The sequence below is a fragment of the Python bivittatus genome, unplaced genomic scaffold (assembly GCF_059951505.1).
Source record: "Python bivittatus isolate LINGU-HERP-01145 unplaced genomic scaffold, Pbiv_v1 ctg000580_np1212, whole genome shotgun sequence".
In the NCBI taxonomy this organism is placed as follows: domain Eukaryota; kingdom Metazoa; phylum Chordata; class Lepidosauria; order Squamata; family Pythonidae; genus Python; species Python bivittatus.
The window spans coordinates 7,130,270-7,158,150 of NW_028277087.1; the positions used below are offsets into that span (position 1 = coordinate 7,130,270).

The window sequence follows — 27,881 nt, forward strand, 5'->3', positions numbered from 1 at the left end:
CCAAATTTGCATTTGAAAGCATTTAGAAAAATGCACAGAAAAACAGGAATAGAGGTTTACCAACAATTATTTTAGCATGACAGTAACGGTAAACTGTTTTTCAACCTTGGCAACTTTAAGATGTGTGGACTTCAATTCCCAGAATTCCCCAGCCAGTGTGGGGCAAATGATGAAACAAGCGTTGCCAAGCAAGATCCACACCTTTTGTATGTGCATCATGTCACCTACATTTACTTAAGGGCCAGAGTGTCACAACACTCATTTTATCATTCTAACAAACCACCAGATTCTGCACATTGCTTCCTGCAGCTCCCCAAAAGTTTAAGAAGATGAAATGCAGCCCCCAATCCTTGAAATGTTGCTCACCCCCTCCTTTCTGGACATGTTTTCCCTTTCTAGAATGAGAAGTGTCAAATCCCTTTTCCAACCATGCATCCATAACAAGCATTCAGGCCTAAATAAAAATTATTTCAGGAGCTACCTGCTGGCTGGCCCAGCTTTAATTCACTGACTTCATGCTTCTGTCAAATAATTTGCTGCTAATCAGTCTCTCCCCTACCCCTACAAAAACTTTCCTTGGATTGCAACCTGCAACAGCTTAAAATGGGCTTCCTAGGATGAGTTAGTTATCCAAACTTTAGGTCAGAAATGGGGAACTTGTACCATAGGAGCCAAACTCAGCCGAGAAAGCCTTCCTACTTAGATCACAAAGCCTCAAGGAAGATCCCAACTCCTCACGTCTCTCCCTGTACACTATTCCTTGCCTTCTCCTGCACATACAGAAAAGCAACTTAATTTCATTCGCAGTTAGGATGGCAGAAATCAATGCATGGGATTATAACAAGTACTAAGGAGATTGTTCAAAACAAGGCCATAAGATCCCTAAGACTTTCCCATCTTTTTATAGCTCTCTGATTAAAAGATTCCCAAAGGAAACTATACAATTATCTCTGGCGCATGATAAACAGCGTGCATGCCATTTATCCAGCTGTTCAAAGAATTTCCAGAAGATCACTAGTCCATGAAAAATTTTACTGGCCATCATTCAGGAAACAGTTTCTAATTATATTGGAAGCTGCCTTAAGCCAAGTTGACTATATATTTAATCAACCTCAGCATCATTTCCCATGACAAACACTCTTCTGGGCCTGAAGCAGGTTTGAACTCTTTAAGGGCTTATGGATTCAGCTTATGCAACTTTGAATATTGTTGTCTTTAATTATGTTTTCATATCATTTTGTAATCATTGCTCAAATAAAGAAGTGGACTGACTGGTACTAGGGTTTAACCTGGGATCTTCTATTAACAAAACAGTCTGTCAATGACCTACCATCCATCTCCAGATTAATTTTTTACCCTTGGTCATCTGTTAAGGCCTCCCACTTATTCTAGGCAGGCAACAGACAAAATGATCAGGTCTTAAAACTGTAGAGCTCAAACCTTGATTCTCACCATGGAGCTGATATTAAGGGGAGATCCAGAAGGCTGAGCAAAGAGCCCAGCCATTGGGGGCAATGATTTGCGTTTTGGTGACACCCCGGAGTTCACACTGGGTGTTCCTGTGGAGGATCGCTTCCTCCGGCCACGCTTCTTCCCATCTTGCATGTATGCCTGACCACAATCTGCCCGCATACTTGCTGCAAGGGGGCTGTGCTTGTTTGATGGAGAATGTTTGAGGGTTCCCGTGGCAGGGGAGATGGTGAAGATAATCCTTCGTTTGCCCTCACTCTCAGGATCAGAAAAGACAGGGTCGGATGGGACATCTCCTCTGGTGTTTTCAGCAAACATTTTTTGAGTCTCTATGTACTGCAGTACCCCTCCCAAGCTCTGGGAGATTCCATTCAACCTGGGGCTTGCAGAATGCTGGTGTGCAGGTGAGTTTTGCCCAGAATTCCGTGAAGATGACGTAAGCAAAGAGGGATGCTGTGGAGTAGAGCTTCGAGATCCTGTTGAGTTGAACAAGCTTCCTGAACTGGATACCTCCTCCATAGCTGCATGGTCAGCAGCCTGATTCAATGGGCCAGGGCTATTTGGAACAGTCCCACTGACTGACACAGAGCCAGACATGTAAGAAAAACCTGTATAACGAGGAGTGAAGAAAATTAGATATCAGGAGTATCAATTAATTGGTTTAGCCACTCTTCACATATGCTGCTCTGTAAACTAAGATCTTCAAGAGAGGTTCTTCATAGATATTCCTGCCATTAGAGGTGGGATCCTGGAGCTTTCTTCATGTTATTTTACCCTGAATATGAAACATTCTCTCCAAAGTGGATCGTCTGATGCCTACCCTTGTCACTTGGTCCTTCCTTCCTTCCCCCAGCTTTTCAAAACACAGACTCAGAGTTGAAAGAGACTATCAAGTCCAGTCTTTTGGTCAGTGCAAGAATCCAATTTAAAATACCCCCAACAAATAGTTATCTAGCCTCCATTTGAAGACATCCAGTGAAGAGAAGCCCACTACCTCGCTGGGTAATTGTTTTTCACTGTCAAGTTGTTCTTTTCATTAGACAAAACCTAACATTCAATTGGAATCTGCCTTCCTGCAATTTAAATTCAATATCCCAAGTCCTGTATTCTGGAACAAGAGATAATAGACCTTGCCTTTCTTCAGTGTCACAGTCTGTCCTAACTTCTCTTAAAGGAACAGGTTCAAAATAAGACAATAACCGGGGCTAAAAAACAAATCTTATCAAGAAAGTATGGAAGGAAATGGAAATGCTTAGCCTTGAGAAGACTGAGCAGCATAGGACAGCATTTTCCAAGAACTTCTGTGTGAACGGATGTTACGCTGAAGAATGGCAATTAGCTTCTTATCAATTTATCTCTGGAACCAATTACCCAGACTGGAGGTGGATTAATCTTCACTAGCTATATTCAAGTGGAAGCTTTCATTTGAATTCCTGTACTGAGAAAAAGACTCAACAGCCCCCCACCCCACCCTAAACTCTATGACTCTGGGATACAGTTGCCCCACTTTATTAACAGAGCTATACAGATACTTCAAGTCAAACCAAGAGACATTGGTTAGCCTGGTGGGAACATAAATATTGGATTTCAGCTCCCATCTTTAATAATTTATTCCTCAATCAATCAATGAACAAGTATAATGTTTTTGATTCATTTATTTAATTGGGTTCTCTTTATCTAGTTTTAGGACTTGTGTGGAAAACAGATCACATTTTAGTTCATATTTATGCAGAAATATTGAAAATTCAAAAGGGTTCACAAACTTTTAAGCACCACTGTACCTGTTTTGCGTGCACCTGCATTTCAACTTATGAGCAGCTAGGATGGTCAAACACACCTAAGTTGGAAAGCAGTGGTGAGAAGGGAAGGCACTCACCTGAGGTAGCCAAGGTCAGTGGCTTGTTACCAGCAGCGGCGCTAACGCTGTTATGAGAACTAGCACCAAATTGTTTTTCAAGTGTTGAAAAGGAATCTCGGTTCTGATGGACAGGGCTAGGTGTGCTTCTCTGAAAGAAGAAAGGGAGGAAAAGGAGGTGGTTGGAAAAGGAAGCATAATAAAATTAACTTCAGTTAAATCAAATATTTTTTAAACTACCATTCATGTGTAAGGTTAGACTGCTGCTAAGTAGTAATCAGAAAGAAAGTAAAACACAATTACACTCAGAACTCCATTTTTCCAGGAGGAACCATTTCCACCTGCAGATTACAGCAAAGGAAGTGGCTTCAAATCATGTCAAACTATTTATTTATCTATCCCAGTTGCCTACTCTGATTAGCAGTCATTATCTGCCTATAACCCATGACCTAACATTCTAGCCCATGGACTATATGTGGTCACATCCCTTTTTGAGGCCCTTGGAGACCCTTCTAACCATGGCAGCTGAAACCCGTTGGCATGGCTTCCACCATACTGAGGCTGCAAACACATAAATGCTAGAGTGTCAGGCCTTAATAGGAGTGACACAATTTAAGAAGCAAAAGAACTCATCCAAACTGTGAAAAAATATGGAAAACCCAGGCTCTGTCCATACGCATGATGCAGTTCACTCCACTATGCAGTACTGCTCCACGCACTGCTGCCCTCAGTCTCCCCGAAAATTTTAAGTGCAACCCAGAGCCATTAAAGGATTGTCTACCCTCATCCTAGTCATAGATGCAGGACTGAACCTGGGATGTCCTGTATGCAAAGTCTGCACTCGGCCACTGAACTAAAGCCATTTCGCCTAGGAAAGAAAATATTCTGTACAACCCATATCACCCACAAGGTTATTGTGGCTGACATACCAAGTACTTAAACTAGCCTTTATTCAAATAGTCGCTCTTTAACAGCTTGGCAACCTCAACAACGAAACCAGAAGCTAGAACAAAGCTGCTCAAGGTAGCTTAAGGGCTGAACATAGAATTGAAAACCTCCTCTTAGCACATGTATAGAAAGGTTATAGGTATCTAGAATAAACGAGGACTATAAGAGTGATGTAAAAAGAAAAGAAAAAGAATGGAATTTCTTAGGAATCAGTATCATGCATCAAACTTCAGTAAGATTGTGGAAATGATTTAGTAAGTTCAGCTAAGAGGCAGCAAGAAACAGAGCACAGAGCTATAGGCCTTAGGGAAGCACGCTCCATTACCTTGCCAGCACACTTACATAATGCTACAATTCATTGTAATATGGTACGGTTGGCTTTACAGCAAGGGGGCTTTACAGGGGGAAAAAAGTGCCCTTACTCACCACCTTCTCAACACGGCTAGGAAGGACTACGCTGGCCAAGGGAATACTAACAGGGAGTTTATTGGGCTGCACTGTGCTGAGGGGAATACTGATGGGAAGGCTGGTGATCGTCTCCCCGTTATTCGCAGACGTCCTCTCGCGCAAAGCCTGCAAACACACAAAGCAGACAAGGCCAAAAATGCAGCTTGCATCATCAGCTGGTGCTTCTGGGCCACGGCTGTGGGCCCACGTATTTGGTGCAAGGGGGCGTCCTGAGGCATTGCAAGCATTTTTCTACCCTTCAAACAAAAATATTCTTAAAGAGGCAGACAAAGTCAATTGCATCAGCCAGCCAACATATGCACACAGACCACACAAACAGTTCATGTTTTATTTAATGATCTAACAGGGAAATATAACCACAGTGTGGTTGCTCACCCAACTAAAACAGTTTATAGTGCCAGGTATTTATACTTAGCAGCTGTGTTTCGGATTACTATGGTGCATAAGGAAATATTTCCATAACCATGTGTCACTAGGGTAAAGTATATATAGTAAATTTACAAGACAACAGCTAAGCCGTATTGCACAATAGATGGTTCACCTTTCTCCAACCTGGTGCCCTTCAATTGCGTTGGGATCACAACCTGTTGGCTCCACCAACTGGGAATTACAGAATTGCAATCCTAACATCTCTAGAGGGATCCAGGCTGTGGAAGTCTGAGCGAGTTACCATTGATTTCTGATTGAATAATAAGAATAATGCGTATACAAATTCTAGCTCTGATTAGGAAACAGGGAGTGAGAATGTAAATCTGAGGAATACTCACTACCTTCCATGGTTTACTCTAGCCATGAGTTAATCATATGCATGTACAGGATGTAAATACAGCTGTCTCTTAGGGCTGTGCACGCTCTGAAAATGATTTGGTCCTTGTGCAGACACAAGCACAGCACCTCTTTTCCGTTTATTAAAGTAGTCCAGCTATTGTTTTGGCTTCTGGGCAAGCCTGAAAAAAAGATGCTGATGTTTTTAGGAATCCACTCATTAACATTCATGCAACTCTTATACCTGCACTTTGGGGAATTTTGTGGTGCAGTTTGCAATTAAAAAAAGTAAGTTACATACATAAATATATGTAACTTACCAAAAAGGATTCTTGAGAATACACTATTATTACAGAAAATAATTTGCAAAACTCTAGTAATAGTAGGGGATAGCGTGCACAAAAAATGCAAAGGGAGTTTAAAAAAAGATGTGCCACCCAATAAGAAAATAAGAGGGGGCAAAATTATAGTCCAAAATGAAGAAGCGATTACAGTTAGAAAAGAGCAAGTCTGTTTGATTGCCTGCACAACCAGACCCTGAACTGGAATGACAAGCCTAGTTTTAAAGGGATGCAGATTGCCACTGACGTGAATTATGGTCAAGAAAATGGTATTCTGGGATGGCAAACTTACAGCCCAAACATTGTCAGATGTCGCAGTCTGCAAGTGGAGGATGCTGGGAGTTATAATTCATCAACTAATGGAGGCTCCCCTTCCTAAGTTGCCCCGTGGTTAAAGCAAACCATGGAAGGGAGGAGGTGGGAACTACACGTGGCATCACGCTGCCCGTCACACAGCTGTGCTTTGGAGATCAGGAATTTATCTGCACCTGTTTCTACAGCAGAGCATCTAATTTAAATGGTTATGCCAGTATATTTACTCTAATTTGCAAACAAATTAGGCCTCATTTTTTAATCAAGCCTGATTACAACTTGATACTCAGTTATGAAGCCCATTTAAACTTGAAGGATATGCAAAACAAGATATATTCCCTTCCTCCTCCACACCTCATCAAGAATAAGCATTGTACAGATTCCTAAAACATGATTAAGCAGTAGACGAATGTATTTCCCGTTAGGAGCTTTAAATATTGTACTTTAATCTGAGCTTTTTAGTTTGCAAATTCCTGTAGAATCCAGCTGTACCGCATTTTTTTCTCCATCTCATTTTGGTTAAAAAAAATACCAATCAGACTTGCACATAACTCTACCAGGAATCCTGGCTTAACAAATTACTATAAGCTTAATAAACTAAGAGTATGCTTGTTGCACACGGTCCATTTGGTTCCACATAGTATCTAAACCTGAGATTACAGCTAAGTGTGCCCAGAAAAACATATTTACAAAATTTCAGTTTGGATGAATGTCATCATAATCCCAGGCTGAGATATAATGCAAACCTTTCTCCATTCTCATCACTACTCCCTCCCATATTGGTTTGTTTACCTACTTCATAAAAGAAGTAAATGGCTACTTGCAATCAACGTACTGTTCAGAGTCTGATTTAAGCAGCCGTCATTTCTAATTGAGTGTTATGTGTAAATGCAGCTTTGGAAGTAAGTATTTGTGTCACTTCAAGATGCTATTCAGTTTTTCTGTCTTCACTATTCCATGTTCTTATCTGCACTCCACAAGTGCGCTTCAATAATATTAATTTCCTACTCCCAGCATGCTACCAATTGACACCAAAAGTCCCCATTCAGTCACTGCTGCTCAGGTACAAGAACTGCCCCCAGAGGTTCCAAGACGACATCCTACAATTCCTTACCTTCTCATTCCCAGCTGGCAAGGCTGCTGGAGAAGGAGGTCTGGCTTCCAGAGGGCTCATCTTCATGACGTTTGATACTGAAGGGCTTGGAAACGGAAGGCCATTTTCTTTTAAATGTTCAGCTCTGAAACATAAAAAAGGCTTTTGAAGGTTTCTACTTCACTAAAAACAAAGACCTTGTGGTCCATTCTACAGTAGGGAAGCAATGCAAAGGAAGGCCCTCTTCCATGTGCCAGAAAGATGGGCTTCTGATAGCTTGATGATCTTCAAAAAGCCCTATCTTTCAAATCTGAACAGCTGAATGGATTTTTAAAGGAAGAGGCGGCTCATTAGATAATATCTGATGTATCGGATAGTAAAAATATGCCGTTTGACATTTGAAAAGATATTGCAGGCTTCCTCCTAAACCAATGGTTAGGAGAAAGCTTACCTATTCACAAAATGGCTGCTAAGGCAGGGATGGGTGGGAGTGGTATAACCAATTTCAAAGAATACTGTCTGCCACCCCCTCTCTCTCTTCCACCCACAGAACGCTTACTGGCTCCCCCGCTGACTACTGTGTATGTAAGCATGCTTCCCCACAAAGCATTTGGCTGCATCTTTCCTCTAAGCCCAAAGGCGTTCTTGATAATAAAAACGAGTCTGGAGGATAGCACTCTGATTTGTAGCATGCCAGCTTCCCATGCTCCTTTAGAGTTTCCCCATTCAGGATTCAGCTGAAGGTACCACCCATTAGCAGAGTAGCCATCCTCCAGTTATTTCAGACGGTCACTGTTACCAGAAAGGTAATTTCCGACACTTGAGAATATATGTAGCTCACGGTTGAACTATTGGGTTCTTGCTGTTCTCTGGCTTTGGTTGTTTTTCTGCAGATGTTTCATTACCAGTAACATTATCACTGCATGGGAAAGTGAAGTTTAGCGGTTGTTTATATACGGTAGTTTTCCACCTACCTCTGTGTACGACAGGCAGGTTGAAAATTGGCAGAACACATCCACAAACATCAACTGGCAGTCAGAAGACATGAAAATTCCATAATCTCTTAACACATAGACAAATGCAACCACAATTTCAACCGGGGAACTGTTGGCATTTTAGATCAAGCCAAATCCAAAAATGCTAGGGAATTCTTGGAAGCTTGGCATTCTGACAAATCAGCCATCAACAGACTTAGAGATAAACCATACATATACACTATTGAAAAGACATAACCAAAACCACTCCCTTCTAGCACTGAAGATGTTACCTAGACGGGTAACGAAACACCTGCAAGAAAACAACCAAGCTCAGAGAACCACAAGGACTCCACATAATCAAAAGTTAAGGAAGAAACCAAACACCCCACATCCTCCCTAGCAACTGACACCCAGAGAAGCAGGAAACAACACCCGATAAACAATCAGGGAAGAATTCAGCAACTAACAAGGAAGAAACTGCATCCTAACCAAGACTGGCAGGGCAAACTATTATATATAAACAACCAGCAAGCTTCACTCCTTCTTTCTTCTTTGCACTGATGATGTTATCTAGCCTGGTAACAAAATGTCTGCAGGAAAACAATTAAACTCAGAGAACATCAAGAACCCAACAGATATCTTCCAATTCCTCTCCTATTTTAAAGTGACTGAACCAAGAGAGGATTGCTAGAACAAACTGAATTGAAATTGGAGTTAATAAAAATCTGCATATCCTCAAAGCCTTACTTGGTTCATAGCAGGCAGCACCAGAATTAGAGAGGAGTGCATTCCTTTTTTTCATAGATCTATCTGCATGAAGCTGTCATCTGAACCAAGATGTAGCACTAATTCACTCAAGATCACCATCAAGCAAGAAACGCATGACCTAACCACCCTGCTCCTCACCTCTGATGGTTCTCACTGGGTGCTGTTTTCCCACTGCCTATGTGGTCTTGGTTCAAATGCCTCCGGAGGGCAATCTTAGCTGGAGAAAACCTGGTATAATCTGGCAGGGATAAACTTGAGGCTTTGTCCAGCTTCTGTCTGCAGCTATGGATTGGGGTGCAAGGAACTATGTCTTGGTCCAAGTGGGCAGCTGGGTACTGAGGGGTAGTCTGCTTAGAGGCTGGCCGGCCGAGGGCATTGTGGATTTCGTAAGATGTGGCATGGCCATTTATGGACAGCTCAGGACTCATGCCATTGACCTGGGGCACAGGGAACTTGGGGCACTCTAGCTCCAGGTGAAACGTGCTGTGGTCAGGGTCTGCCTCCCGGTTCAGATGGTTTTTATGGCGTGGCTGGGCTGGCAGCGATTCATCAGAGGGCATGTATGATTTCAGCTGCAGAAGTTCCTGCTGCCTTTGGCTTTTCTCAAGCTCCACAATGCTGATCTTTAAAATGATAGGAGAAAGAAGAACACCATTAAATGTTATTATCGTAAGATATTTTAGGAATAACACTCACTTCACATTTTTCAATCCTGAAGCTCCTTTGATTCCTCTAAGAGCCCAGCAAATCTTGCCCTCCTCTCTTCCATTTAGGAAAGTCAGCCATGCTATGGAAGAATGCTCCTTGCTCGATATGCTGGTCCACCTTGCCTGAACTGCCCCATGAACTGTACTCCCCTCTGAAGACAAGGAATTAGCCATGTGAAGCATCAGGGCACCCACCCGACCATCAGGGAACACTACAAAACCCATTGCCCAGTTTTTTTAAAAGAACTGTTATAATCTTGGAGAGGTAAGGCAGCATTAGAAATTAATTCTAACAAAAGGTATTACATCCTGTCTATACCCTACCTGCAATTCCAAGCAATGCTTTTGCTTCTCAGAAATCTGATTTTTTAGTGCTTGCTTTTCTTTGAGAAGATTTTCCAGTGAAAGTGTTGACCAGTCCAGCTTTAGTTCTTCACATCTAGCTTTCAGCTGGAAGGATGTAGAAAAAGAATGGGAAATATAGTATTTGGAAAATTCTACATCATACTGTCAAAATTAACCTTTTGTGTCATATAAATCTAGGCTATTGATATAAAATGTGATGTATCCCACATTATTCCAGTCTAGCTCATTACCGCTTCTTCTGTTTGGCTGTCATAGGCAGAGTCTGCTGGATGAGATCCCAATGACTGAAGAATCCAAAGAACTTCACACATTTAAAGCATGTGCTCTGCTGCTGACTACAGTTCATCTGGCTAGGCTAAAAGTAGTTCAGCTACAGATCTTTGCTCACACCTATATACAAAGTTTCATACTAGTCTGACTCTTCCATCTAACCCATCATAGTCTGTCTTCAACTGGGTGCAATTCTCCATGTTCCTGGGACCGCCTAAATGCAAAGCCTAGTTTTTACCACTAAGCCTTGGTTGTTTCACAATCTTAGAATTTTTGGAATGGAGGCACAGAGAGGATGACAATCTTTATTTACATGAAAACCAGAACTGGAATTTGCAATTGATTTCAAGACAAGATGAAACATGCGCTGATGCAACTAGAATACGCACCAGCTGTAAACTCTGGTTCCTGAGTTCACCATTATCTTTCTCCAGCTGTTTGGTCTGCTCTTTCAGCTGCTGATTGTGAGCAGAAATCTCTTTCTGGGCTTGGATAAGGTCATTGTATGTCAGTGCCTTAACACCCAGCTGCAAAGGGAAAGGAAGAGGACAAAACAGTTAGAAGCACTATCTGTCCAGCAACAAAAATGCAAAGATTTTGCTGAATTTTAGAAACATTGTCATCTTGTCACCCTTGTCTCAAGTTTTTCAAACTCCTAATAGGAACAGATTATCACACTACTTGACAGTACAACTGGATCAGTATTAAGGATCAGGAGAACTACAACACTTTGTCACTGTTTTATTCTCCAGATAATTCACCTCCTCTGATTAAGCCATTATTGTTAACTGATTACATTAATACACTCTATTTTTTTAATGACATGTTGGATAGGATTTGCTGATTTTAAAAGACTGGTACTGACATTATTTGAAACTATATGTCAGTTTCAGTTATTTTGAATTATATACTTGCAATGTATTCAAAACTGTATGCTTTGATCAGCATTTGTTTAGTGATCCCTTACAATCAAGTTGCAATTACTTTGTACTACTTTTATACTGAGAGCCAGTTTGGTGTAGTGGTTAAAGACACCATGCTAGAAATGGGGAGACTGTGAGTTCTAGTTCTGCTTTAGGCACAAAGCCATTTGGATGACCTTGAGCTAGTCACCCTCTCTCAGCCGTAGGAAGAAGGCAACTACAAACCACTTCAAAAATTTGCCAAGAAAACTGCAGGGACATGTCCAGGCACTCAGTAGGAGTCAAGACTGCTCAAAGACACCAAGAAAACAAAAACCCTGTTACACTGCAATGAAGTAGATGATAGACAATTAATATAGTGTCTTCATATAGTGTATACTGTATAATCTTTGTGTACAGTACTACTGTATTAAGAATTGCTCTTGATTTATTTTTGCTTTTTTATTTTACTCAAAATAACCAAGTTTGATGTTATGTATTATCTTAATCTCATTTCCCCTATGTGTTGGACTAAATCACTGGAAAAGCAACATACAAATGAAAAGAACTTTATCAGAAACAGGGTGATTCCTGAAAGCTACACTCAGTGAAGTCTTAGACTTACTTCGGACCCACTTCAGGTACCAAGTAATTTTCATGATCTTAAATTTTAGCATACCATTATCACAGTTGTTAGTGCCAGACACCTGATTACATTATTAAGGCAAAAAAAGCCCATACTCAAACTCACGTCCCTTGAACTTTGGCCTATTCTATAGGTGTCAAATTCATTATACCCTTTAGTTTCAGATTAGGACCAATTTCCAGTTAGGGATTCACCAACTCTGCCTTTTTCCTTGGCTGGGATGCAGTTCTAGCTACCTTGCAATCTGCAGCACTAAAGCCATTGGACCTATCCCTTTTGCCCTGCATCCTGTACAGCAGCCCACTCCCCATTATACCTCATCTAGTTTCTGCTGGAACAGTCGTTTGATTTCTTCTTTCTGAGCCTGACAGTGAGTAAACAACTGCTGAGCCTTTCCCAGTAACTGAGTATTTTTTTCCTAGAGAACAAAAAGAGGGAGGGAAACACCAATACTTCAGAAAAGTAAATATGTCATTCTTTGAAGCCTGGCATAACAGGATAGAGGTTCTATAGGCTGAGAAGGATTCGAGGAGGGCAAATTTAACAAGATCAGAATCTTAGAAGCATACAGATAGTCCTCAACTTACAACCATAACTGGGGCTGGAATTTCCATCGCTAAGTGATGCAGTTGTAAAGTGAGATGTCACATGACTGCATCACCTAGCAACTGCAATCCCAGCAGTCCTAGTTGCTGTCGTTGACCAAGAATTGCGGGTTGTTAAGCAAGTACCCACTCCAATCCAAGCCATTTTGGACTTGGTCCCTCCCAGCCCTGAGCCTCAGTAACGTAAGGGACTGCCTCCAACTTCCCCCACCTGCCCATCTTCCCCCCCATTTCTGCCCTTCTGGCTGCCCTGCACCCTGCCTTGTGGAGTGGCAAGCAGCCCAGAACTGTGTGGCTCTGGAGCTGTTTGCCACATCCCGGGAAGTTGCAGCTGCCCCAGCCCAGCAGTGCCCAGGAGATTTTTGCAAGGGGGCATTTTGGCACACCATGCTGCAGGAGCTTTTTGCAAAGGGGCTTTTTGGTTCTGGTCCTGCACTCTGGGGGAATAGAGAGTAAGACTATTCCCTCTTGTATGTGAAACCCCTATTAATGACCGTTTGCCATGATTGCTATATGGAACCATCTTGCCTTGGGATAGCTTTTTCCATCATGTCTTGAGGATATGGTCAGCCAGGGTATCAAAGACAGAACAAGCTGGGCTTTGGGGTTTAACCCAAGAAGTCTGAGATTTCCGATCAGGTGCCACATGGGCACCAATGTGCCTAGCAGGCTCCCGGCTACATCCAGTTGCTTTTTTTTTTAATCTTTTAACTAAAAGCAAATTGTCAACCTCTAGCATCATCTTAGTTTCAAGAATGTCTCTAAGCTCAGCAGACATTCAGAAGCAACATGGCAGACAATGAACAGCTCAGTGCTTCATGTTGGGAAGTGTGTCTACTCATTAGGAAAAAAGACAAAGGTAAATTGGGAGCATCAGGGTTATAGGAAAATAGGGGAAAATCTCACCTACTTGCCTCTGAGTAGACATACCCTTTGTGATTAGCTACATCTACAATGGCAGTTATTTTATAAATGGGCAAATCTCCTCTATGGCAGCCATTCCCTGACAATCTTGAAAACTTTAGATGGGCCTAGCAGTCCAAAAAGGTTGGGGACCCCTGAGCTTGGTCTTCATTTCTTGTGTTCACACCCACAAAATGAAACAATCCAATGATACAGTTGGTGATATAGGAAAGATTATGAGATCATGTTAGAAATAAGCTTGCATTCAAAGTGTGAACATTTAAGACAGTAGCTTTCACCACATCTTTAAATACCAAAATGCACATTGTTTCAGGGAGGAGCGACTCTCGACTGACCTGATTCTATTGGCAACTAATTGGCAGTCCTTTAAAAAAAAACCCTACCTTTTCCTGTTCCAGTAACTGCTGAAGAGTTGCCTTATATTGATTTGTTTTCATATAAGCCATGAACTGCATATATTGGATCTTAAAAGAATCTGTAAGGCCAAGAAAAGCAAAGGAGACAGAAAAAAAAACCCAACATGAACAGCCTGCAATCAGCATTCATAGATCAGCCTTTTGTACAACTTCAGTTTGTTGTATCTAAACTAGGAGTGGACAAATACCAAAATCTACTCCTGGATTACTAAAACTTCATACATCCCAGCTGTATAATTTAAAATTTTTTTGCTACTATTGTTAATCAAGGGAGAATCAAAAATTCTCAACAATCTCTTGCTAGTCACTCTGGAATATATTAGTAAACCCAGATAAGCAACCTGTTGACCTCTGACCTGTTCTCTTCCTCCTTATATTAAAATAAACCTTATTTAACATAGGGGCTCTAGTGGGCGAAGACAATATGATTTTCTACTGCTTTGTCTGGCAGCTTCCAAGAGATAATTTTTTCATGACATGCTGAAAGTATACACCATTATGAAAACAGGTACTTTTGATATTCTGGGTTGACAGGGATAGGGGTAGGGGTAGGGGTAGGGATGTGTGTACTTTCAGCATGTCATGATATGGTTATCATGAACCTTGAACACACTGCATTGTAGTTGAGATACAATACAGGCAAAAATCTGATTGGAATCTACTGTTAAAACTCTATCTGCAATAGCGCAGCAAGGATTGATAAATCCTAGTAACAAAATTTTAAAAATGACTTCACTAAATTAGATCCTTGAAACAAAGAAAACCAGAGTGGAGGGAAGCAAAAAGTATATTTTAAAAAACAGAACTCAGTTTTTATATGAAAGAAATGCACATTCAGTTCTGGGAGTGAAAACAAATTCCAGGATTGGATTTAAGAGGTGCCTTGTTCTTTTATTCTACAACTGAAGCTGCTCTTCAGAGCTTCAGACGTCTACTAGTGAATCTGCCAAATAATTTTGCACCATTCTCCTGCTGGCAGACTTCACATCCTATTTCAAGTCATGCTCAACCAGTCTTTCACCAGCAGTCAGGCCCCACTAGTTAAGTAGATGATAAACAGATTTTTTTTAACAGGTTATGATGGAAATCTGCAAGTGCATGAATTCACCCACATAGGAAGGGAGATCCAAAGGCTTCGAGGAAACTGGTGAATCCTCAGAAAATCTAGCAGGGGTCCTAAGATTTTTAAAAACAAACAAACCTGTGAGCAAGATCACAGCATAGGGCTGCTGGATCTACACCTCCAGCAGATGCTGTGCCAATAAATATGAACCATTCAAAGAAAGGGGGGAAATACCCTTACCTAGCAGCTTCTGTAGTGCAGGTGGAGTGGGAGTAACCAAGAGCTGGTTAGATGAATGCCGTTGCACTTTAGGAGGTAGCTGGTAAAATGGACTATGAGGTGACCTATATGCATCTGGATGGAAAGAGAAGGTGGGTCCATTAAACTTCTTTCTTTTGGAGGGAGTCCACTGGGCCAGCTTGGGATTATACATGTATAATTGCCCTTTGATATAATTACTGCCCTGTGATATTTCTCCTCATGTGATTTAAAAGCAGTTCACAATTCTAAAAATATACTACTATAGCTAACAAAATCACAAACAAAAGCTACACCCAAGAGCATCAGGATAAAAACAGATCCATCTGAAATTTGGGGAAATCCAAAGATCCTCATTAGCTAGAACAGGGATGGGGATCTCAACAGACAGGTCCTCACCAGTCTATCTTCAGGAGGGTGAGCACTCTGAGAGGAAGTTCCACAGTCAGTTCAAATAGACCAAGTTGCTCAAGCTTAATACACGGACCTGACTGCCTCATTACCAGCAACTGAATTTCAAACTAACAGCTACTTCAAATTTAGGAAGACTGTCTGAACAAAAAATAAAAAATAAGCTACTGATTATTAGCACTGGTTATATGTAGGCAAAGTGGTACATGTTTTAAGCTAAACTCCATTTGGTACGCTAGCTTCCTAGATGGAAGTCTGAGCACAAATGGACTATATCCCCATTTATCTTGCAAAATGTTCACATTTTGGACAGAGAAGATAGGTGGTTTGAGAGAGGAGTGAAGGAATCCATTTATGCCAAAGTGGAAACTCCTTCCCTCAATAGAGGTGGAGGCCTCAGACACAACTTGTCTCCCATTTTTCATGCTGCTCTTTCATCAGTCCCCAGGAAGATTAAGTTCACCAGGAAAGGAGCACTTAATGACCCACTTGGGGATGAGTGAGGGATTAGGAGTAAGACATCCACATCCCAAAGACTACTAATCACATCTCCTATTGTCTCTTCAAGGTTAGTGAGAAACGCAGCCACCCTGGAAGACATTTATGGGGTCCCCCCAACCAACTTTCTAGACTGAAGAAGTTGCTTGGACAAGCAGCGAAACGTATCAAACCAAAAGGAAAGAAGTCCAGTTGCCACGACTCAACCTCCAGATAATTCCACCTGGATGACTGAGAATCTTCATCAACTTATCTTCCAGGATAAGATTACTGCTAAAGCACCTAAGATTGGTCCCCATTGTAAAATTGTGGCTATATAAGGGGATGACGCTGTACAATAGTTTCAAGTTAGACTGCTTAAACTGACCCAAAGAAGACATTTTCTAACGGGATTAGCAGTTCCCCCAGCTCTAAGGCTTACCCTGAGGAGAGGATGAATTTGTTTGTGATACAGTTTGAGCATGGAGAAGTTCCAGCGCAGTCTGATTCTTCTTGATCTTGCGCTCGGCATTCACAACATTCATTTTCTTGGGGCGCCCACGCTTCCTGCCTGCCATTTTCCTTCCCTTTTTGCTCAACTTCTTCTTGCGTGCTTTGGATGGAGATGGCTTTTTGACAGTATTGGCCCCAAGGTTCTTCTCTTCTTCAGCACCATCGTCCTTTAAAAAACAAAAAGAAACAGGAGGGGAAAAGGCAACTTTGAGACAAGAAAAAAACATAGTTTTTCCTTCTTATGGGGAAAGATAGTGGAAAAGAACAGAACATCCCAGATTCAGTCTTTAGCATTGCCAACAAGCAGAACTATAAAATACCTCTTTCTATCAGAGATCCAGAGTAGCTGCCATCAACCAGAGAAGACAAACTAGGCTAGAAGAAAATGGCACATTAATAATTACCTTCCTACATAAGCCTACTGTGCCATGGGGGGTTATTATAACTTTTCATCTCTGAGAGTTTGGTGGTTTTTGTTTTTAAAGTAGTCTATAAAGGAATCAGAGGTCAGACAGACAGTTCAATCTATGGCTGAGAGTAATTATCTATGAAACAGGGAACTGGGTGTATTGACCCATTTGACTACAAATCCCAATCAATACCCCAATAAATTCTAAGCCTTACACTTCTGAAGAGCGTAAGATTGGGGAATACTGCTCTAAAGACATGCGTTATGATGTTAAACTCCTTCACTCCCCATATCAGGTAATATAACAATTCCTCAGGCTTCAAACTGACTGGCATTCAGGGTGTGCTTGCCATAAGGACTGACTTACAGTTCACCCCACTTCTGCTTTGCCACCAAAAATAGTGTCTTCTCCTGTCTCTTCCCAGAGCATTTTATCAACCAAGTCACCATTGTACTGTTAGAATTCTGGAAGAATGGCAACTTAATAGGAATGTCTGCTGTGCTAGGAAGAAGATCCCACGAGCAATCCCTGAAATCCTGAAGAGCATCACCATTCACTGTTGGCAATACAAGAAGTCTGACACAAACTAAGGCAGCATTATCCTCTTTCCAGAATCAATTCTCATGATTCTAAAAAGACACCCTGGATAGGAGCCTGCCGCTAATAGAAAGCAGATGACACAACTAGTTATTAACTGCAATTTATACACTGAAATCTTGGGAAGAACTGATCTGTACCATTAACCCCTAATGAAGGTGTTACTCTAACGCAGATTCTGGGTTTTTTCTGTAGAGAAGCTAAAATAGTTATGTATGATTTCTTGTGATTTATACAGATTATCACTAAATAGTAACATGTAAGAAAGCCTTAGTGGAATCAGACCTTGTTTTCTTGGACTTTTGTTGGAGTTGTTGTGTTACTCTTGTTTTCTCTTTGCTGTCGACGTCTAGCTGCCTCTTGTTCTTCCTGCAGAAAATAAAATAAAGGAAATAATTGAGTGGGTGAAATACTGTCCCTCAGATAATCTAGAGCAGGGTTTCTCAACCTGATCAACTTTAAGATGTGTGGACTTCAACTCTCAGAATTCCCCAGCTAGCATGCTGGCTAGGGAATTCTGGGAGTTGAAGTCCACACATCTTAAAGTTGCTGAGGTTGAGAAATCCTGATCCAGAGCAAGGGCTCTTATTACCTCTTACTGCTATTCAAGTATCTTTAGAACAGAAAGTTAAATTAAATTACATGCTGGTGATCCTGCATCCAATACATTAGTTGCTAATCTGTACCCAGACTCCATTGAAAGTGACAGTCCTGAACTTCTGAATCCAAAACATCTTAGTATTGTCTAAGGAACTACATACACCTGTACTCACCCATTGTAGATGCCTTACATGTAAGTTAAATAAATAATACTTTCCTATGTATCATTACTTCTAAAGGTTTAAAGGCACCTTTATCTTTCCTCCTGCTTTTAAAATGAATAGTCATAATAGTAAAAACATATCTGCTATGTACTAGTATTCAAAGCATGCCTAGCTCCATACTCTGCTGTTTTTTCTGTGCCATCACCGAACTGTAACAGGAACACAATTTTATGTAATTCCATGGAAACAGAAGAGCCGTGTCTACTTTGTTATCTTACAGGAAAACGAAAGCTTCCAAAGTCAGAAGGAATAATATTTAATGCTTTTATTATTTTTTTCTTCATAGGAACAAAGTTTGTTGTCAATAATGATTGCTTACCCTGAGTTTTGGATTTTTGAGACTAGAGAAGTAGTTTTCAAGCTAAAATGAAAAAATGACAAATGGGTATCAGAAGAAACATTTTAGAGGTTTTTAATGCATTTCCCCAAAGAGGTAGAAAACAGTGGACACTGCCCTAGAAATTAAGATCCCCTCTCCTCCATACATATTTTTCCAGCTTTCTAAAGACTATTTGTATGGAAACAACATTAAAATTTCATACTAATCCAATCAGATGTATTTAGATCAAAGGGTTTTTACATTTTTAAAAGGTATTTAGCCTTCTTGGACTGTAAATTATAAAATCTTTAATTCAGTTAGGTACCATGGTAATATTACCTTACAAAACAAAACTTGCCATGGCACCTGTTCTGCTGGAACATGCCAGGCAGACAGACAGAATTGGAGATAGATGGTCCCTCAAATAAGCAGGCACTAGCCATGGATGACTTTATAGATAATAACCAGTATCCTGAATAGCACTAGGAAGTTGACTGGTATTCAATGCAGCTTGCATAGCAGGGATGACAAATGGCCATACTGAAAAGTATCCATTCCACTACATGATGGACTTATACCCACTGCCCTGTACTAATACTCACTATGGTTCGATCAATAGTATGCAGGTAGTAAGAAACTGGTTTCCCGGTCCATGAGACAGATCCTTTCAGTGGTGACAATTCTACAACTCTCATTATAGTGCCAATATCTTTGAAAGAAAGAAAAGGCGAGCAAAATTAGGAAGCTTTCTACTGTAATTGATTCCGTAAAAGCACCTATGTTAGGTCATTGCAGCAAAACCACCATCACAAGCTGGGAATTGTTAGCTCTGCTATGTTGGAGTAGAAGCACTGGAGGGAGATGACAAGCTTACAACCAGCTGTATACAAATCTAGATGCAGCAAAACCCTATGTGGGCAACCACATGGTCCGTGTGAAGACAGAAAGTGAGGACAGAGGACCCAGGGGTGCTCATGCAAGCCCTACCCCCATATCCCAGTCCCCTCACACCTCTGCGTTCAACAGGAAGGGGGTTTGCATTTGTGTTCACCTGAACTTCCACACAGTGAGGAACTTTGCTTTATTCCTAATTACCCAGAAGCTTTTTCTTGTGTTCAGGTCCAGGTATATAAAAGCCTCCTTCAGACCTCACTCATAAACACATGAAGTTTAGGATAGGTTCACTGGGGAAGGAGGGAGGAGCAAATTTTGCAAACATGCTTATGGTCCAAAATACCTAGATGGCATCAAATTGCCTTCCCCTGCACTAAAGTTAACATACGACACTAAACAGCTTTTTAAAAATTCATCATAATTGTGCATATTGTTTTGCTTCTCAATGTGCAACTTAAAACACAACAACATACACAAAAAGAAAGAGGCAAATCTTACCACTCAAGTTTCGACTGTTTATTCTAAAGTTTAATGGTGCAAAAGGTTTTGAGGATACTATCTGACCACCTGGAAAAGAAGAAGTTATGCCGCACATTAATTTCCCTTAGCAAAGACAAGTTAGACAAAATGTGTAAATTTATATACTTCTATGTCATAAAGATACACACATCTTTTCATCCGGATGTGACTTAACAGCTGATGAGCTTAACATATCTGGTCATTGTAGAAGTTAGTGATGTTTTATTTTAAACAATCTACATGAATGCTAAATGGGATAGCAGAGGATAAGTCTGAAATAGATAAAATTAGCAGCCAAAACTCTGAGATTCTGTCTAAATAGCTGAAGGAAGAGAAAAAGGGCAAAACAGAAAACCATAGGTTTGTTTTGAAAAACAAATCTTTGTATATGTAAGTATTCAGTTCACATACAATCCCTCAAAACTGCTCTGTTAAACAGAGAAAACAGATGCTGAGAAGCACAACTAAATTGCAATAAAACCACAGAGAATATAGGACAAAAGAAAATGAAATAGAACTGCCTATCTTCCTGGAAAACAACAATGAAGTGGGGAAGACAGACAGCAATTTCTGCGGGATGTGTTCCTATGTTTATCTAACATCAATTTGATGTTTAAGTGTTTATAAGAAGCTCCAATGATAATTTACTGCTTGCTTAAAAAAGGAAATTATAAAGAATCACTCCTAGAATCTTTTGTTCTTCACGAAAGCAACAGTTATATACAATGAATTTGACTCAGTGAAATTTTTTCTTGCAGTTGGAGGATCACATCTTAATTGCTTTGGCTCCCTAGGGGAGCAGAGCGTAATGCCATCACTGGAATAGGCAGGTCCAACTATCTGAAACTGAAGGATTACGGGTCAAAATCTACACCTTGAGGTTTGACATCTTTTTTGCTATGTAAACCCCTCCGTGAGGGGTTTAAGCTCCTCCCCAAATCTCTCAAAACACAAAGCAAAAAAGGAATGGGGGGGAACAGAAAAGGGGTAATGGGGGATGCATATGCTCTGTGGTCTGACCATCTCAAGATTAAGTTAAGAAAAATATAGGGATCATTCATAAAATAGCTGCTGGATTATAACAGTGATCCAATTATTGCATGTCAGGCCACAAGAGACAAAACTAAACCTCTGGATGAATTATAGCTCAGCTAATGGCTTGGAAGTTCCTATGTACCAAAATGGCCACAATAAGCATGGCTAATGGACAAATATCTGTACTGCCATACCACAACTGTATGCTTTCATTAGCCATGCACATATTTTCTCTTTGGCCTCACAGCTGATAATCCCTCTAACTGCATGTTATGACTCAGCACAACATTTAATGCATCTGGTGAAAGAGGTGAACTGCAATCACAGACTACATTCCATGAAAGCTTATGCTGTAAAAGATTTTAGTCTAAAAGGTGCTTCATGATTTTTCATTGTTTTGTTGTAACAGACTGATAAGGCTTTGAAAATGGTTAAATAGGGATAATTACTCAGCCATTCCTTAATCCCTATTAAGCACAAGTCTTAACAGCCCCGCATCTGTAAGGAAACCAGCTCAGCAGCTTTACTATGAATCTGCCTTTCAGAAACTTTTTGGTTTCTGCTGAGAATGGAAGCTTTCAAGACCTGTTACAGAATGGCTTAAGAAGCCAGGACTGAATGGCCCAGTGAAAAGGAACAGTTGGCTATAAGACCATGACTCTAAAGGTCACACCCAAGAGGATTTGAATACAGGGCAGCTACCTGGCAGGTGAAATGAAAAGCTTTATTTAGAATAAGCACCAGAGAAGAAACTGTATAGCTCTTGAACTGTGGCAATGGATCACATTTCAAGAACAGATATCAAATTTCCCCTTGGTAATTTATATATTTATATATATACATATACATATACATATACATATACATATACATATACATATACATACATACATAAAGACAAACCTAAGTCAGTTTTCTGGTTAAGGATGAAGACAGGAGCAATTGTTCTAACAGAAGCTGTTTAAAACCTGCCCTGATAGACCAGACTAAGCCTGTTTAATTCAACATCTTCCAACAATGTCAAACTCAGATGCCTTCCACTCTTGTCTGCCTAAGACCTTGTTTTTCATCTTAAAGCTATAGACAACCATTGAGGCTACCATGCTCAGGTGCAAAATGCAAACACAGCCAAGAGATATTACCCTTAATGCTTTAAATGTTAAGGAAGCTCTATAAAGATGACAAATACAATCATGTGAAAAAGAAAGTACACCCTCTTTGAGTTCTATGGTTTTATGTATCAGGACATAATAAAAATCATCTGGTCCTTAGCAGTTCTCAAAAGTAGGTAAATACAACCTCAGATGAACAACAACACATGACATATTATATCATGTCATCATTTATTCTACAAAAGGAAAGCCAAAATGGAGAAGCTATGTGTGAAAAACTAAGTACACCCTTACTGCTTCCATAAGTATGAAGAGGCTAAGTAGCAGCCAAGTGCTGCTAATCAAATGCCCTTGATCAATTGATCATCAGCAAGTGTGACTACCTCTATAAAAGCTGAAGTTTTAGGAGTTTACTGGTCTTGAGTATTGAGGTGTGTGTTCACACAATGCCAAAGAATAAAGACATCAGCAATGATCTTAGAGAAGCAATTGTTGCTGCCCATCAATCTGGGAAGGGTTATAAGGCCATTTCCAAACAACTTAATGTCCATCATTCTACAGTGAGGAAGATTATTTACAAGTGGAAACATTCAAGACAGTTGCCAATCTTCCCAGGAGTGGATGTCTCAGCAAATTCACCCCAAGGTCAGACTGTGCAATGCTCAGAGAAATTGCAAAACATCCAAGAGTTACATCTCAGACTCTACAGGCCTCAGTTAGCATGTTAAATGTTAAAGTTCATGATAGTACAATTAGAAAAAGACTGAACAAGTATGGTTTGTTTGGAAGGGTTGCCAGGAGAAAGCCTCTTCTCTCTAAAAAGAACATGGCAACACGTCTTAAGTTTGCAAAGTTGCATCTGAACAAATCACAAGACTTCTGGAACACTGTCCTTTGGACAGATGAGACCAAAGTGAGATGTTTGGCCATAATGCACAGCTCCACATCTGGTGAAAACCAAACACAGCATATCAGCACAAATATCTCATACCAACCGTCAAGCACGGTGGTGAAGGGATGATGATTTGGGCTTGTTTTGCAGCCACAGGACCTGGGCACCTTGCAGTCATTGAGTCAACCATGAACTCCTCTGTATACCAAAGTATTCTAGAGTCAAATGTGAGGCCATCTGTCTGACAGCTAAAGCTTGGCCGACATTGGGTCATGCAACAGGACAATGATCCCAAGCACACCAGCAAATCTACAACAGAATGGCTGAAAAAGAAAAGAATCAAGGTGCTGCAATGGCCCAGTCAAACTCCAGACCTCAACCTGATTAAAATGCTGTGGCGGGACCTCAAGAGAGCTGTGCATAAACAAATGCCCGCAAACCTCAATGAACTGAAGCAATGTTGTAAAGAAGAGTGGGCCAAAATTCCTCCACAATGATGTGAGAGACTGATAAAGTCATACAGAAAACGATTACTTCAAGGTGCACTTAGTTTTTCACACATGGCTTCTCCATTTTGGCTTTCTTTTTGTAAAATAAATGATGACATGGTGTAATATGTCATGTGTTGTTCATCTGAGGTTTTATTTACCTACTTCTGAAAACTGCTAAGGACCAGATGATCTTTATTATGTCCTGATATGTAAAACCATAGAACTCAAAGAGGGTGTACTTTCTTTTTCACACGACTGGATCATGGTCATAGTTGCAAACCCCTAAACCAAAATATGATTTCCCTTGATCACCATCCACCAATCCACACTGTAGAGAAAATAACATAGATAGTAACCTATGCTGACAGCATGCCAATGTATGAGTTCTGAACTGGGCACTGGCAGTTTTGGGGCCTCACCATCATACCACAGGGCCTTGTCCTCTGCATCAAACAAAACTGCTCTGGTTCCCTTTCAAAGGAGTTTGAGGAACTCTAGAGTTTGTGGGTAGGGTTACTCACCCCACAAATGATGCTAAAGAGGAGATTATAGCAGAGAGTTCTTCACAGAGCTTTAAGGTTTCTCTTGGAGAAAGCCAAGTAGCCTACATGGGTTTCAAGGTCAAATGATGATATTACTGCTTCAAGGTAAATTTTAAAAAAAACATATTATATTTCTCTGGTTAACTCAAGTATACAGATGGAGATGCCATCTAAGCAAGAATTCAGGTCAAAAGCCCAGGGCTTTTACTCAACAAAATGAGTGAGGGAGAGGGATGGGGGCAGCAAAAATAGCATGTACAGATTATTTGCTAAAGGGGAGAATGTTCAGAAGTTCAGAGTCTAAAATTATCTAATTGCATCACTGAATATATACAGAAGGAGAAGGCAATATGAAGAATATGAAATCCCTGATATTACTAATACTGATTTCCCCCCCCGAATATTGAGCTTTATGAATTAACATTCAAACAAGATAGCTCTGCCTTAAGAAGCTTGCAATCTTAGACAGAAAAGAGACAAAGGCAAGAACAGGTAAGTAGGAGACATCAATTCTAGGAAGCACATGCAAAACTAAAGGCACCATCACTTCATATAAAGCTCATGGTTACCATTGTATGTCAAAAAAACATACCTCTGACTGCATTCCAGCTTGGTTTTGTAAAAAAAAAAAATTTTTTTTTAACTCAAGAAGGTATTGACCAAAGGGTATTTGATTTATTACCTTCCTTCATGTTTGCGAATCGCTCCTTCAACTGGTGATCCACTTCAGGACCAAAGGCAAAGTTATTCACAAAAATAACACTGCAAAATAACAGGGTGTTAGCAGAACAAGGAAAAACATCTTGGCTTCCCATTAAGGTTTAAAAATGATTTCTAGTGAGGAGAATATTTATCTCACACAAAATTCAACTGACCATACCAAATGAAGCAGAGAAAACTTAGAGTATTCTTTTACTTGTTAAAAGAACTGAATAGAAATAATCACATATGGATTTTGACAAAATAATATCTTGCATGATAATTGTGCAACATAAAAAGGGTAATAGCAATGAATTTTGTGTCAGAGCACAATATTATTTTCTTCTAAATTTCAGGAAGGAGAAGAACTAGAATGAAAGGAGACAAACTTCAGGCATCTATTTAATTTTTCTAATTTCACTAGAGCGCTGTCAACTGGTATTTAGTACAAACGAAATTCAATAAAATTAAAGAATTCTGAGCACAGATTCTGCTTTGAGTATCAGAACTGAAAATGAAACTCACAGAAGCTTCTACATAAATATGGAAACCAAGTTTCCTCACACATTTTTAAGTCCAGCAGTATATCTGGGGACAGAAGTCAATTTACTGCTATTATTAAATATTTGGGAGACATGAGTCTTTTTCTCATCTTACTATAATTCCTCCTGAGATCTACCAACAGATCTGGATTTACATTTTGTCCAACCCTGTACTAGAATTCAGATTATTTTCACTTCCCTGACCTACACTCAGAGTAATCTTTCAAAGAAGAAGTAGAATAAAGCCTCATTCCCTTATTTAGGAGTGAAGTCTTTTTCTTATTCAGAAAAATACCTTCAGCTTTCTTCAAATAATAATCTATTGTACTTACAGGAATGGAAGCTAATGTTTGGGAGATCACTGAACTTTGGCATGTCTGAATGACATAGTCTTCAGAGAGCAGGAGAACTCCTCCATCACATCTAAGGTCTAAGAGTGCTTGCCTGTGCAAGCAGAGGCATGCTTAAAGAATGGGCTGAGATAATTTTTCAGAAGAGGGCCTCTCTCTGAAGCTATGCTGTGGCAATAGTGAATCTGCCATTGGATAGCAATGGGTACCCTTTGTCTCCACTTAGCTGCGTATATACATATACAAAGAAAGCAAAATCAAAGAGCCGGTCATTTAGGCCATCTATTCCAACCCCTCCTTAGTGCAGAAGTCCAAATGAAAGCATTCCCAATAGATGGATGATTAGCCAATGCCTGGACATATCCAGTGAAGGGTCACCCACCACCTTCCTGGGGAATTGACTCCAAAACTATTAAAGCTATGTTGAAATTCTACACTATTTTCCTATACAGAATATCTCCAATCCCAGCAGATATGGTCCCTGAAATGCCAAGAGGTAGGAACCAACACTAACATCGTTTGTTAGCAAGTCATAGGAGCAGATGGGATAGTGAATGGCAGTCCTCGAAATGGGAGATGAGACTGACTTTTTATGAAACAATTTTATATTTATGATGGCAGCCCTGGAAACCCAGGTTAAAATTGAATCCACAATCACTATACCTTGTGTTTGCGATTCTTTCTCGCCATTCTTCTGAGAGGAAGTCACCTCTTTCCAGCTAAGAATAGATTAAAGAAAAAAGGAGCTTGAAATTCTAATTTAAACTAAGCCACTTATTCTTGGAATTATGAACGTAATCCAAACGTATCTATTACAACATCCAAGGAGAAAAAGGGAAGAGGGGGACTCTATGCTTTTCTTTCTTGTTGAATGTAATGTGTCAAAAACATGGTACGAAACAGAAAATAATTCATTTGCAAAGTTCATTTCTGACTGTAATATAACCAGTTACTTGTCTTGTTTTAAGAGAAGAATAAGCTCATATAAATCCAAAGGACGTACATTTAATAAAAATGTGTTAGTTGGAAAAGGTACTATCAGATTCCTCCTGATTTTTTGCAACCCGTAGACTAACACGACTCTCCTCCTGCAATACTGTTTAGTTAAACATTCCCTGTTTCAGCAAGAATTTTCCAATTCAGCAAGAATATTCCAAATTTAGCTAATGTTTCTGATTCAGGTTATTACACATATGCCAACAGCAGGCCTATCTAGCAAAGATTATGGGAATCACATTCATGGCAACTAAAGACAAAAACCCAGCCAAAGTGGCAGCTGGGATCCCAAGTAGGAGCACTAAAACGACATACGACTAGAGGGCTAATCACATTAAGAAACCAGTATCTTTCCAAAAGGACTGCTTTTCTGGAGTTTGGAGCTCAAAAATAAAAGTGAGAAAAGAATCTATGCACAGCAAACACATCACACCCTCACAGCAGGAAGAACCAGGACCTGGCTGGTTGCCTGAGTGTATGGTACCACACACACACACGTACATACAAGTTTCATTCCAGCAGCCACTGTTTAATACGCTTGGCTCACAAAGAATAGTTTGTTCTGCCTGGAAAAGCACACACAGCTATTTTTAAAATAGTAATAAAAAAGAATACTGCTAAACATGGCTCTATTTCAAAACCACAGGAGGCACTGGAGGGTTTTTCAAATATCTGAGCAGGCTGAAGTTCCCGCTGAAAAATGGGCGGTAAATATATTCATCCAGAAACAAGTTAATATCCTGCTGGCTTTTTTGTGGCAAAAGAGTAGATCTGTTAAGCAGTCCCTGCACAGGGTAGAGGGGCGGGAAGAAGGCTTTGATGTCACTATTAACTGGGAAAAACAAAGTGAGAAACAGAAAAGGGATGGAGATGGGGATTTTAATTGTTTTTATATTTTTTAAAATTTTGATCAATGCCCAGAGTCACTTGGTGAGATGGGCAGCCAATAAAATAAAATAAAATAAAATAAAATAAAATAAAATAAAATGTGATGGGGAAATAAAATCTCTGGGGAAGGGGTTTTCTTACATTTCATTGTTTGAATTACTTCTGGCTCAATACATGAGATAGATGGATAGACAGACAGACAAATAGATAATTATT

The 27,881-nt window shown here is 40.2% G+C and overlaps 1 protein-coding gene across 5 annotated transcripts in view; it reads right to left on the reverse strand.

The window, feature by feature from the left end:
• The window catches only part of DOT1L (DOT1 like histone lysine methyltransferase), an 81,223-nt gene that overhangs the window by 20,102 nt on the left and 33,240 nt on the right, over positions 1-27,881 (reverse strand). For 3 of the 5 annotated variants that reach the window (XM_088149463.1, XM_088149462.1, XM_088149465.1), the window contains 17 exons: positions 26,445-26,500; positions 24,873-24,952; positions 20,098-20,166; positions 19,308-19,414; positions 18,706-18,747; positions 17,848-17,931; positions 16,485-16,722; positions 15,137-15,250; positions 13,801-13,892; positions 12,205-12,306; positions 10,730-10,867; positions 10,029-10,154; positions 9,136-9,620; positions 7,274-7,397; positions 4,700-4,846; positions 3,347-3,476; positions 1,453-2,078 (listed from right to left, as the gene is read on the reverse strand). In XM_088149463.1, the coding sequence (XP_088005589.1) occupies positions 1,453-2,078; positions 3,347-3,476; positions 4,700-4,846; positions 7,274-7,397; positions 9,136-9,620; positions 10,029-10,154; positions 10,730-10,867; positions 12,205-12,306; positions 13,801-13,892; positions 15,137-15,250; positions 16,485-16,722; positions 17,848-17,931; positions 18,706-18,747; positions 19,308-19,414; positions 20,098-20,166; positions 24,873-24,952; positions 26,445-26,500 (2,760 nt within the window). Of the gene's footprint in view, positions 1-1,452; positions 2,079-3,346; positions 3,477-4,699; positions 4,847-7,273; positions 7,398-9,135; positions 9,621-10,028; positions 10,155-10,729; positions 10,868-12,204; positions 12,307-13,800; positions 13,893-15,136; positions 15,251-16,484; positions 16,723-17,847; positions 17,932-18,705; positions 18,748-19,307; positions 19,415-19,800; positions 19,890-20,097; positions 20,167-24,872; positions 24,953-26,444; positions 26,501-27,881 lie in introns of those variants that run through there. The other 2 variants (XM_088149464.1, XM_088149466.1) reach the window with 2 other exon arrangements.